We start from the raw sequence: 12,906 nt of genomic DNA on the forward strand, positions 1-12,906 counted from the left end.
TCTCTCTCTAAAAATCAACAAAAATATTAAATGACTCTTGTCAAAAGAGTCATTTATGGCTCATTAAAAAAAATTTAAAAAGGAAGGTAGTCCAGGTGTGGCAGAGACCAGTCCACAGGAGCAGTTCTGTGGGCCTATTTGCCTGTGTGCCTGGGACTGACACTCTGGCTGCTGCTGGAGAGCCTGGCCTGCCAGTGGAAACTTCCTTGCCACTGGTTTCCCTGCCACTGCATGCAGCCCATGGTGGTACCCCTCGCAGATGCTGAGGCCAACCTTAGCTCCCACCACCTGCCCCACACCCTCCTCCCCAAACCCTTCTGACCCTTGGACCCCTAAGCAGTTTGGAAATGTTAACTGCTTGAATGTGACATTTGCTTTTGTAGAGTTTAGACTTCAAGATCACGGACCAGTTAAAGGTTAATTTGGTGTGTTTTAAATGGAAGTTTTTGTTTGGAGTGCCTATGTCATTGCCACTGCAAGATATTCTGGAAATTTGAGCCAAAGAATGAATTAACTTTGGCTTAAATGGCTTATTATAATCCTAACTATCTCATTCCCACACCATGCCTGATACCCATTCAATTAACCCATTGGTGCTACTGAGCACTTACTAGACATCACAGTTCTGGTCTAATGACAGCCTGGGGCCAGCCAGCCATTCCTTCCCGAAGAGACAAGGAGGGCCCAAAAAGCATGATCAAGAGACTTTCTTCTTTGATCAGGAAATCTTCTTCTTTCATTGTTACAATAGTTAAACTCCATCCTAATCTGCACCTGTGCATGCATTTTCATGTTCTATAATTTTGCTGTCATTTATACCCCCAAAGCCCTTTAATTCTTACCTGCATGAAGAAATCCTCTTCATCCTTCATACATTACCACCTCTGTGGAGCCTTCTCTGATTCTCCCAGTCCTGTGGCCAGCAAACTGCGGCTCGCGAGCCACATGCGGCTCTTTGGCCCCTTGAGTGTGGCTCTTCTACAAAATACCATGGCCTGGGCGGGTCTATTTTGAAGAAGTGGTGTTAGAAGAAGTTTAAGTTTACAAAATTTGGCTCTCAAAAGAAATTTCAATTGTTGTACTGTTGATATTTGGCTCTGTTGACTAATGAGTTTGCCGACCACTGTCCTAGTTGTAATGAACCTTTTCTTCCAGTTTTGGGTCTTTCTCAGGGCCCAACTCTGTCTTCTTATTCACATGCATGTCTCATTCATTAATTCAACAATTAAGCAGTGCCTATTGGTGCCAGGCACTGGGGATACTGGTTGCTCTCATAGAATCTACAAACCCAGAGTTGACTGGACTTCACATCCTTCATTGGACTGGGAGCTTCTTGGAGACAGGAATTGGGTCTGCAAGGGACTAGGTCAGGGACTGGCACGAAAAGGTACTCAGAAGTTAGTTAAATTGAAACTCAACACCAGTGACTCTAAGAAAACTGAATTAGAGTTTTAAAAAAGGTTAAACGTTAGCAAAGGTAGAAGGCCAGGACTCTCCAGGAGGGCTATGTGGTTCTGAAATCTGGCACGGAAGCCAGAGACATCCACAGTCCCCTGGTGGACTGGGCCTATGGAGTGGGGACCGCACTGTCCTCCTCTAGGATGAATTTGGAAGTTTGACGCAGGATCATCTGGGTGTATATCACACATTCCAGCCAGAATTTTTTTGTTTTTTTTTGCTTTAAGAAAAGCATGATTCATGTGATTATCACTCCCAGTGCAGGGTGGCCTGGCATTATTCGACACTCAAATAAAAACGTCATTTGAATTTTTACTGGGAATTCTCATCCAAACTGTGTCAATGATGTAATAAAATAGAATGACTGGCTTGTCAAAGTAAATTGAGTTCTGATCAAACGTAAGCATTTCTTGGAAACTGTGTATATCTCAGAAAACAGATACTCTGAAACGTGACAGCAGCAGGGGGCGCTGCTGGGGGTTAGGGGCAGGTAGCAGCTTATTTATAGACTATATACTATATTGTTCACTCCAATCATCTCACTATTACCTGTGGAGAAAGGCTCCAAGATAGTGAAAAACGAGTCTTGGTGTTTTCTTTGCCCCTCTCTATTTTCTTTAGTAGAATAAAATTCTGAGAGAGAAAAAAATTGAACAGCATCCAGTCATTCTCAGCTGCCATGCAATGAAAGAACCACTATTTCCCCCAACCTTGCTGCATAGTAGGTTATAGTATAAAATCCCACCTTCTACCACCTCCTCAAGTTTCGATGGAGAAATTGATTCAGTGAGTTGCAATTCATCCTGGGGGTGGAGCGTCAGAAATCAAGTGGCTTTTCCTGAGGGGTAACCCCGGTCTTGGCGCTACCTGTAGATAAAAGAGATGCTGGAAAATTTGGGGTGTAATTGCTGGATTAGACTGGTCTCCCCATTCCCTCGACCAATGACTGCAACCAGGTCCCTTTAAGAGACTAGGAACCCGCTGGGCGTCGGAGACCGAAACGGATAGTCTTCCCTGCTCCTCCCCTGTCCCCGCTCGGCAAATGGTTTGCGCCGGCCTATATTTACCCGAGATCTTCCTCTCGGACGGCAAGGATGTGAGGCTGGCGAGCCGGCCAGCGCTCCCAGTACCCGAGGGGTCGCGCAGCAAAGGCGGGTAGCAGACCGAGGGGAGACCGGGAGCGGAGTTGGACACCCCCGGAGGGAGGAAGAAATGAGGTAGCGACCGTCCCCGGAGCCGACCATGCGCGCGCCCCGCCTGTGGAGCCCCGCGCTGCCCCGGCCGAGCCAGCCCGGACGGTGAGCCGGCCGAGCCTGAATCCCCCGCGCCCGGTTGGAGCCAAGATGCAGTGAGCCACGACCGGACTGCTGCGCCGGGCCCACCGCGGCCAGCTGGACCCGCCATCTGACCGCAGTTGGGGCAAGCAACTGATTCTGGGACCAGCCCGGCGGAGTGGCAGTCTGCCTCCGGCACCCCGTGGGGGCGGGGAGCACTGGCCCCTGGCCTTACTCGCTGCTGAGTTTCCGAGGTTCCTGGCCCCAGCCTTGGGAACTGTGTGTGAGAGGGGGCCCTTTCCAGCTCCGCCGAGGAGTTCCTGCATTATTCTCGAACCATCTCGGCTGCTTTTACTTGGGGTCCCTCTATTTATTTGCAGGCGCGCATCCCTCTCTCTCTCTCTCTCTCTCTCTCTCTCTCTCTCAGATATTTTCCATTTCACTCCCAATCGGTCTTTTTCTCATTTTGCTTGCCTAAGACTGCCTCCGTCTTTGCCCAGGCTGGGGTCTTTGCCCAGGCGGGAGTGTGCGTTTTTCCACACTCGCAAGGGAATATTTTTTTCCTTTTAAAAAAATTCTGCCCCTGGCTCCTGCAGGGTTCTCTAGCACTACACCCTTATCCCGCCCCCAACCCCTACCACCGGACCACTCCCAGCAGAGTTTTAATTTTCGGTCTTGCCCGGGGCCGAGCCTGGCCTAGGCGGGTGGCTCAGCTGGGCTCGCACTCAGCGCTCGGCCGCCGCCGCCCAGCTGCGCGGGGGCGCCCTCCGGAGATGCTGCCGTGGAAGAAACACAAGTTCGAGCTGCTAGCCGAGGCGCCGCCAAGGCAGGCGTCCAAGCCCAAGGGCTACGCGGTGAGCCTGCACTACTCGGCGCTCAGCTCGTTGGCGCGGGCGTGCCCCGAAGGCGCGCTCAGCCGGGTGGGCAGCATGTTCCGCTCCAAGCGCAAGAAGCTGCACATCACCAGCGAGGACCCCACTTACACCGTGCTCTACCTGGGCAACGCCACCACCATCCAGGCGCGCGGCGACGGCTGCACCGACCTCGCGGTGGGCAAGATCTGGAGCAAGAGCGAGGCGGGCCGTCAGGGCACCAAGATGAAGCTGACTGTGAGTGCGCAGGGTATCCGCATGGTGCACGCCGAAGAGCGCGCGTTGCGCCGCCCGGGCCACCTCTACCTGCTGCACCGCGTTACCTACTGCGTGGCGGACGCGCGGCTGCCCAAGGTCTTCGCCTGGGTGTACCGGCACGAGCTCAAGCACAAGGCGGTAATGCTGCGCTGTCACGCGGTGCTGGTGTCCAAGCCCGAGAAGGCGCAGGCCATGGCCCTGCTGCTCTACCAAACGTCGGCCAACGCACTGGCGGAATTTAAACGGCTCAAGCGGCGGGACGACGCGCGGCACCAGCAGCAGGAGCTGGTGGGCGCGCACACCATCCCGCTAGTGCCGCTGCGCAAGCTGCTCCTGCACGGACCTTGCTGCTACAAGCCGCCGGTGGAGCGCAGCCGCAGCGCGCCCAAACTCGGCTCCATCACGGAGGACCTGGTCGGTGAACAGCAGGAGGAGGAGCTGCAGGAAGAAGAGGAAGAGGAGCACACCGAGAACTGCCTGGAGGAGGAGGAGGAAGAGGAGGAAGAGGGTCGTGCCAGGGAGAGGGATCCGGCAGAGGAAGAGGCTGAGGCGCAGCGGGCGCTGGTGGTGGCCATGCACTTGGAATGTGGGGACTTGCTGGACACGTTGGAGAGTGGCCGGGAGGAGGCGCTGGCGGGCAGTGGGGTCTCGTTGGGACCCGGGGCTGGGCCGCCGCCTTTGCTGCTGGGTAGCTCCCCCGACGTGAAGGCCGAGCTGTCGCAGCTTATTAACGATCTGGGCGAGCTCAGCTTCGGCAACGACGTGCGAAGCCTGCAGGCTGACTTGCGGGTGACGCGCCTGCTGTCTGGGGAGAGCACCGGCAGCGAGAGCTCCATAGAAGGCGGGGGCCCAGATGCCACCTCTGCCACCGCCGGGGACCAGTCCGGCCCTACGGACCGCGCCAGCCCAGACGAGCCGCGCTCGGGCTGAGCTCCCCGCAACCTTCTTCTGCGCGCGCCCTGGCGCCCCACTGTGACTCCCTAACAGCCTCCTCGACAGCTTCCTTACCTAGCCCTGACCCCTGCTTGCGCCCAGGAAAGGGAAAATGGGACACTTAAGGCCCAGAGTTCCTGCTCCTCCCCCTGAACACATTTGGCTCTGTTTTAAGTGGAGCTCAGGTTGCCTATGGAGATACGGCTGGATGTGTGGGGATGGGGTGGTGAAACCCTAAAGGGAAGGAGAGAGGCAGCCCCTTGGGGTCAGGGGTGAGGGAAATGCCCGCTGAAGTTAGCAAAAGTCCCGCAGGGCCAGTTTCCTGTTTGTGGGGCAGTTGGGGCCTCTGGAGGAGGGGTTAACTTCCTCCCCACCCCTCAACTGGGAGCAGCCTAGCATTGTCAGTCATTGGCATATCGTTTAAAAGAAAAAGGAATTTACTCTCACAATGTTTGAGGCTGTTTTTGTGCCGCCTCTTTGCCTCCAGTCTTGGTGGAGAGCTTGGGTTGTTTACCTCAGACTAAGACCCTTGAAATTCTGCCAAATTCCTCAAATATTTGTTTGGGGAGGGGGGGGGGGAGGAGAGGAAAATGAAAGAAAGTTGCATTTTGTTTACAGTTAAAGACATCTAATATCTAAAAAAAGGAGTTTTCCTTTAGAAACACACACACCTTCATCCTGCTCAAAAGATCTCACTCCATGATACTGTGTAAAATATTTTTGCACTGTTGTGAAGTATTTTTGACATCTTTTTATGTACATAACTGTTCTCAGAGCTGGATGTTTATATCTTTTGCTGTGCAAAAGGGACATGTAAAATGTTGTTCAGTTGTATATACAGAAATGTGTATAAAACATTTTGTTATTTTTGAAGAGTAGCACTGCTCTGGTTCTGTTTGCCCGCCAGTGGGAAGAGAATAAAGAGGAAAATTGAACAGAACAGGTGAGCGTCTGGAACTGCTGCTGAGAATGCTTGGGGGGAGGGGGGGGGAGAGGGTGTGTCCATCAACCGGATGGTGTGGTCAGACAGTGTTTGGCCTCTGCCTCGCTTGAAGGTGAATAGGGGAGGGAAACCCACTTTATACGAAGCCTGGGGCCTCTCTGGCCCTTTGCCCCTCTGGGTACTGCAGCTGGGGACAGCCTTCTCAAGTATATCCCATTTTCTTCATTCATTAACTTGTGCGAGTGTGGGTTTTCTCTGGTCTCTTTGAGTTAATTCTTGGAGATTCAGGGTGAGTTCTGTTCCTCACTCTCAGACCTGCGAGGTTATTTAGGGAGGAGTGACTTCCGACATCTTGTGAGGTTTTACCACCTCCTTTTGAGGTTCATGCTAATGACCAAGTGTAAGAATACGATATAATCTTTTCCTTTACAAGCAGCTCAGGGAGTTTGAAAGATGAACTGGAGACCCAAAGAAGGAGATTTCTGAGAAGTGGGAAGAACCTTTTTTTTTTTCTTTCTTTTTTTTTCTGGGAGGAAAAGCAAGGATAGAGGAAAGTTAGTTGTTAAGCTCCGAAGATGGCACGAGTGAGTAGAGATGCAGGTGGGGTGGGTGGGGAGGCAGGTGGAAGACCCTTCTACCACCTAGCATGACCCAGTGGGGGAGTGGTGTGGAGGTCAAGGCAGAGAAGAGCTGTTAGAGCTTGGTGTGTGTGTGTGTTAGGGCTTTCATGCTTTCTGTTTGTTTCTGTTGTAAATTCCAAACAGATGTCTCTAATTTGGCTACACCCCGGTCAGCTAGAATGTGTAGTAAGATGCTGCCAAAGCTGTGCCTTCTGCAAATTGTTTTTTCCCTTTGCCCCTTTGGGCCCCTTTTGGATTGCAGAAATGGATTGCACGCCTGGCCTTCCCTGGTGTCCTGAGGCCACTTTGCTTTGTTTTCATCATAAACATGTTCTGAGCAGCTAGACCCAGAGATTTTAAGGAGTCTGGAATTCACTGGAACCCTTGAGGAATGGAGGACGAAAGATTTTTCTTCCTAATTAACGGGAGTGGTTCAGGCATAAGACTATCTTTAGAAAAGCAAAGCAAAGCAAAGCAAAGCGTGGGTGGGAAATAATAGTAAAATATTCAGAGTCATTTCTTAAGGGCATTAAGACAAGGTCCAGGCCTTCGAACTTATCATTCACCATGTTTTGGTTTGGTTGAGAGTCCCTGTCCCTCTCCTTGAATACCTCTGATACACATCACTGAATGACATTTTAAAACCCCCAGCTTGAGAGAGGTCAGGAAAGTCAAATCCCATCCTACCTACACACCCACATCGTGGGCCCTCCACTCTGTTCTCACCTGACCAGCAGACAGCTGTGTGGGCCATCACTCTCTTGCATGACTAGATTTCACATTTCCAATAATCTCCACACGTTGCCAAGTTCCTTTGCTGTTTAAAATTGATGAGAACATTAAGGAGGGTGGGGATCATATGGATGCTACTTGGAGGTGGGGCAGGGTCTGCATGTCTTCATTCTTAACCAATTTATGTGTCCAGTGAGAATGCTAAGGCTGGCTTTCACCTGTGACTGATGGGGGTATGGTGATTGGTCGAAAGTTCAGACAAATGACATTTAAACCAACACCATCAATAAATATAAGGCAACTGTCTGGTTTTTCCTATTGTCTGATTTATAAATAAAGAAGGGGGTGTAGAGGTTGCGGAAGGAGGAAGAAGAAAATAAGCAAAAGAATCAAGAAGAATGCAAAAGAATCAGCTCCCTTCCTCCCCACTCCTGGTGCCCTCCTCTTCCCTCCTCCCTCCCCTCTACTTTTGGCTTTTATCCTCACTGCACCCTAGGGCTCTGCTGATGTAATTCTAGAAGAGATGTGAAGGTGATACATGATTCACTCTTCTTACGTCTCAGTCTTCCAGGGATGATATCACCAGCGTAAGAAGAGATGTTTTAAATGAAAAAAGAAACACAAAACAAAACTGAAAACTAATTTGCTCCTGATAATCAGAGGGAAAAGAGTGGTCTGACAAAAGCAAAACTAAGTCCAGTCGGATGAAATACACGTGCCAGAAAGCACCTGAGGTCTGTCTGGTTTGCTCATCAAAGTCAGCCTTTCCTCCTTGCAAGGTGAGACTTGTGTTTCTCCTTTAAGTAACCTGATGGTTCTTTACATGCAGCGAGACACTTTCCACAGTCTCCCCCAGCCTAAGCAGTCCTCCAAGCCCAACAATGCAGCTCCGACTGCCTGGAACAGGAGTGCTTTCTGCAGCAAGAGAGACTGCTGCAGGGTGGCAGCGTGAGTCTACGCATCAACTTCTCTTGTTCATTTGTACAGTTCGTTGCGTGTTGAGGGGGAAAGAGGGAGGAGTAAGACTGTAAAATAAACAATAGTATTACCCTCTCAACTCTTACAGTTTCAAAGAGCACCTGTTCCACACACACACACACGCACACACACACACACACACACGCACACACACGCACACTCCTCCTTAAAGAAAACATCCCTCTCACTGCCCTACCATCAGCAGAACAGTAGATTTTAAACAAATTAGAAAGGCTCTGTTGTACTAAGAAAGCACGATTTCCTCCAAGGGACCGAGTTGCTTTTAATGGTTCTGCTTGTGAAAGAGAGAACTGGCTGTGGAATCCATTCCTGGCACCACACCGGAGAATAAAGAACCTCATGGGAGTCACCAAGGATCACGAGAAACATAAAAATTCTATTAGGAGCAAGTTGTCCTCGTTTCTAACAGGATTTAGTAATTTAATAAGCAGAACTCTTTCCTCTGTGTGGTGTGCATCAGTAGCCCCAGCATCTGCTGGTAAGTGATGCATGACGGAGCTAGAAGGGTGTGTGGACTGCTGGGGCGAGGAGCCATGTCGACATGTGGGGAACCACTCAGGGCTCCAGGAGGCCAGGGAGCACAGGGGCCAGGGTGCTCTGTACTGTAGGTACCAGCCCCTTCTGCAACATGGCCGTGTCTGGATCGGCTTTACTCTTAGCTGGGGTCCTTCCTGCTCCTGCTGGCTCATCCATGTTCACAGGCCACAATGTGCCTCAGACAAACCCTCACCACCAGCTCTTATGGGACCCAATTTGAGCAGCCTTAATGACTCACCACCATTTTATTTTGGTGGTTTGAATGGCTACGTGGGCCTGCAGGTTGGTACTGGTTCCTTCCCCTCTCTAGGGCTGCTCAGTGGCATCAGCAAAGGTCCTTGTTTCTAACCTCCATGGAGAGTGGCCCTTCTGACAGCTTCCTCTTCTGCATCTCCTCTTCATCTCTCTCCCAGGCCACTCCCTCCCGTAGCACATCATTCTCCTCTGGCTTTTATTACCCAGCTTCCCACCTGATCCTGGCTTCACTTCTCTTCCTTCCCACAAACCTAGCTCAGACCTTAAATCACCTCAAAGAAAAGAAAACCCAAACTTTAAGGGAAAAACAAACCAAGCAAACATTTATCAGGCGGCACCACTCTTGCAATTCCAGGGCATACTCTGGCCCTGCCCGAACGTAGAGATGAACAAACTGAAGCAAAGAAGGATGATGTTCTGCTGAAAAAACGGATCAAGACCCAGGGGTCCAAACTCTTAAACCCATGCTCTTTTCACATTCCTCCGGTTTTTATGACATATAACCAGATTTTTAGCTTTGTGATGGCAGAAATTGACACCACACTGAAGATACATTTTTCTTTATTTTCCCACTTCACATATGGTAAATGCTTGATGATAAATATTTGCGATGCCATTCATCAATGTGCCACTCCCACCACCCACTGTGAACGAGTATCTACTAGCTGCACCATGCTAGAGGTAGAAAAGTCAGGTGTCTGTCTTCCTGGGAAGAATGCTCCTGATGGGTGGGTGGCAGCCCCCAGAGGAACATGGTCTCCTCTTGCTTCCACCCATGAGATCTAGTCTGGCAAGACCTCGCCCTAGAAGAGCAGGTCTATTTTAAGGTTGAGGGAGCTCTGCCCATTGCATCATCAATATTATTAATCATCTCTATCCTTCCTGGTTGGCTGAGTTACCCAAGGACAGGCATATGTTTTTAGGCATCTCTGATTCAGCAAACTTAACACAGAGGCCGGTGTTTAGTAGGGGCTCAGGAAATGCTAAGAAAGGAATAAAGAAGTGGTTCCACTTCAGGCTAGGAGAATAGGTCTGATAAAGCTTAAGCTCATCACCCAAAAGGAGGAGCCAAGATTATAGAGAGCAGAGAAGATTGGGATTCAATTGACTCCTCAACTCTACATAAGGTAGATTCAATTCCCAAGGTTTTCCTTGGAATTTCTTTGACCTTCTGAGGGAGGGGTGGTTCTAGTTTGGAGAAGGAAGATTTACTTGGAATTGGCTTTGAATGGCATTGGAGTCCCATCCCTGCTCATTTCAGTTCCAAGGTTATTGCCACAGCTCTCTAATTTGAGCCAAATGAAGGGAGAAAGCCTGCCAGGAGAACCTTGGTTCAAGGCTTTCTCTTCGCTAGCCTCAGTCAAGTCACTTCTTTTCACTAGCCTCAGGATTCTCATAGGTAAAATGGGTGGGTTGGATTAGATAATAGCAAGACATTCAGCACAAATATTTTAAAAAATATGTTTTTGTTGATTTCAGAGAGAGGAAGGGAGAGGGATATAGAAACATCGTTGAGAAACATTGATGGGTTGCCTCCTGCATGCCCCCTACTGGGGATCAACCCTGAAACCCAGGCATGCACCCTGACTGGGAATCGATTGGGTGACCTTTCGGTGCATGGGATGATGCTCAACCAACTGAGCCACACCAGCTGGGCATCAGCACACATGTTTTGAATTGAAGAAGGAGCAAAAGTTAAGGTCAAATGTGTTTCTGCCTTCTTCCATCCCCTAGTGGGGCAGAATAGAAGAAACCTTTGACCCTGGGCTAGAAACTATCTGGGACTCTGGGGACAGAGTTCATCTTTAGGACCCGCTGTGGCCTGGACTAATCACCAGAGTCTCATTTGGAGGTGATGTTCCTTTGGCCAACCCAGAGCCTGTGAGGCACCTCTTTCACTACCTCAAAACTTTGAGACCATGGTAGATCTTAACATGGGGACTGACACTGAAATGAAGGGCCAGGTTAGGGCCCATAACATGACTTACCTAAGATCATTCAGCAAGTTGGGGCCAGAACTCAGGTCTCCTGACTCCAAGTCCTATACTTTTCCCCTTGTATCTTTGGGTTGGGCTAACTTAGTTTGGAAGCAACCCAGATCCATCCAAGGAAATGTGGAAGAGCCCAAGTGTCTGATCAAAGGCCATGTGGGCACCTGGCAGCAGGTGTTTCGTTTTCCTAACAACAGAGGCCAGAACCCACCTTTACCAAGTCAGAGAGTAAGAGGGAGTTGATAACCTGGGGAAGCTTCCCCATCAACCCTTGCAGCAGGCTGGGAGCCACTCCAATTCTGGATTCTTCTCCTAGTAGAATTTGTTCTTAGCTGCTTGTTCCTTCTCTTGGTTCCAGGATTAGCCAACAATGGCTCAAGAGGTCACCAGCTCACTCTAAGATCTTTGACTCTTTCTTGCCCCAAGAGCCTGAGAGCTAGACAGAAGCTCAGTGCTTCTCCAGTCTAGTCCCTTCTTTTTACAGATGAGGAAACTGAGGCCTAGAATTGACATTTTATAAGGGACTCTTGAATATTAAAAGGCTTTGAGGTATAAAAGGCCAAATAAAAAAGGTATTTCAAGCAACATGATGGGAGGAAGCTAGAGGAGGCAAGAAGAAATATTTTGGTGCAAGGAGCACCCCTCCTAGCATCATAATCCATATTCCTATAGGTTCACTCTTGCAGCTGAACTCTTACACAGAGAAAGAGAAAGTGATGTTTCTAAGGTGACATGAGTTCATGGGGATGGGAATGGGTGGGTGGGGGGTGAGTAGGGCCACTGGATCCTGTATCAGCACACTCTCAGTTTATGCTGCAGTTCAGGGCTTGCAAATGAATCTCAGGCACCATCTGCAGATCTACAAAAACCATCACCAGTTCCTTACCCACAGCTGCTGTCTGTGCTCCTCCAAGGCTTCCTCTGCAGATAAACTTGTCTGGGCCTTTGCATGCCATCTTGCCCTCAGTGTCCCTGATTCCCAGGGAAAACTGCTCACCACCTGATTTCCAGTAGAGAAGCTCATCTCTGTGAAACAGCACCACGTGATTAGGCGTTCCTGTTTGTGCCTGGACCAAACCATGCTGCTTGTCCGAATGAGATGTACAGACACATCAAGGTGTGTGGGGCCTTTCCTCTTACATATGCAGCAGCTATTACAGATGAAGGAACCTCGCAGAGTCCATGGCTAGTCAGACCCTTTTGGGTGTGTTCACATTGACGAAGTCAAAACAGGTTTCAATCTTATACTCTGTCTCTGCCTTTCCATTCCTTTGACCCAGATCTTAGCAAATTACCAATATTAACTGTCAAATATGGGATTGAGGGCCTAGGGTGGGGTGGGGAGCAGTGTTCTCGTGGGCAAGGCTACAAGGCATAACTGAAAGAAAACTGGACTTGAGATCCGGGTCTCAAGCCCTGGTTTTCTCAGACATTAGCTCTGTGACCTTGGGCAAGTTTCCCTTTGGGGATAGTTCTTTCTGTGAAATGGAGATACGGTAGTAATATTTAACCAAACTACCTCTCAGCTGGTTTGGAGGCTCAAAATCTAACTATTGGATGAGTAAGTGCTTTGTAAAGTGCAGTACAGGAAAGGAGAGGCTGCTGCTGGAATATTCAGATCGAAATAACACAGTTGGGATGAGTGAGCCTCCCTAGGGCTCCCCGACAGGGCGAATGTGTACATGGGCTGGGACATTTTCCATGAAACATATTCCAGGGCCCAAGGAGGGGAAACAGACAAAAACGAGGAAGTCATCTATTAAATATAGGAAGCAGTAGGTGGGTATTTAAACGGCAGGCTTCATGTGGAAAGATTACGGACTAATTTTCTGTCTGCAGCTCTAGATATCCACATGGACTATGTGCCTCCATCTCCAGCCCCATCGCTTCCATCGGCTGTGGCAGGAGAGCGTGGCAGCTGCCTGTACTCTATGGCTGGATTTTTATTTGTTCCCCGAAATGGGATTCATTTTGTCAGTATGTGATTGTCAGCCCACATCAATATCTCTAGTGTGATTAGTATTCTATACTCAG

At 49.7% G+C, this 12,906-nt stretch overlaps 1 protein-coding gene across 1 annotated transcript; it reads left to right on the forward strand.

Annotated features, from left to right (window-relative positions):
- Nucleotides 1–2,525: 2,525 nt before the first annotated feature.
- On the forward strand, nucleotides 2,526–5,668 carry FAM43A (family with sequence similarity 43 member A). The gene has a single exon (XM_008151616.3). The coding sequence runs from the start codon at nucleotides 3,506–3,508 to the stop codon at nucleotides 4,790–4,792; it is 1,287 nt and encodes a 428-aa protein (XP_008149838.2). The 5' UTR covers nucleotides 2,526–3,505; the 3' UTR covers nucleotides 4,793–5,668.
- The last annotated feature ends 7,238 nt before the right edge of the window (nucleotides 5,669–12,906 follow it).

Source organism: Eptesicus fuscus, chromosome 3 (genome assembly GCF_027574615.1).
Source record: "Eptesicus fuscus isolate TK198812 chromosome 3, DD_ASM_mEF_20220401, whole genome shotgun sequence".
Classification (NCBI taxonomy): Eukaryota; Metazoa; Chordata; class Mammalia; order Chiroptera; family Vespertilionidae; genus Eptesicus; species Eptesicus fuscus.

Coding starts and splice junctions, on each gene's coding strand:
- FAM43A (XM_008151616.3), top strand. CDS start 3,506: ATGCTGCCGTGGAAGAAACACAAGTTCGAGCTGCTAGCCGAGGCGCCG.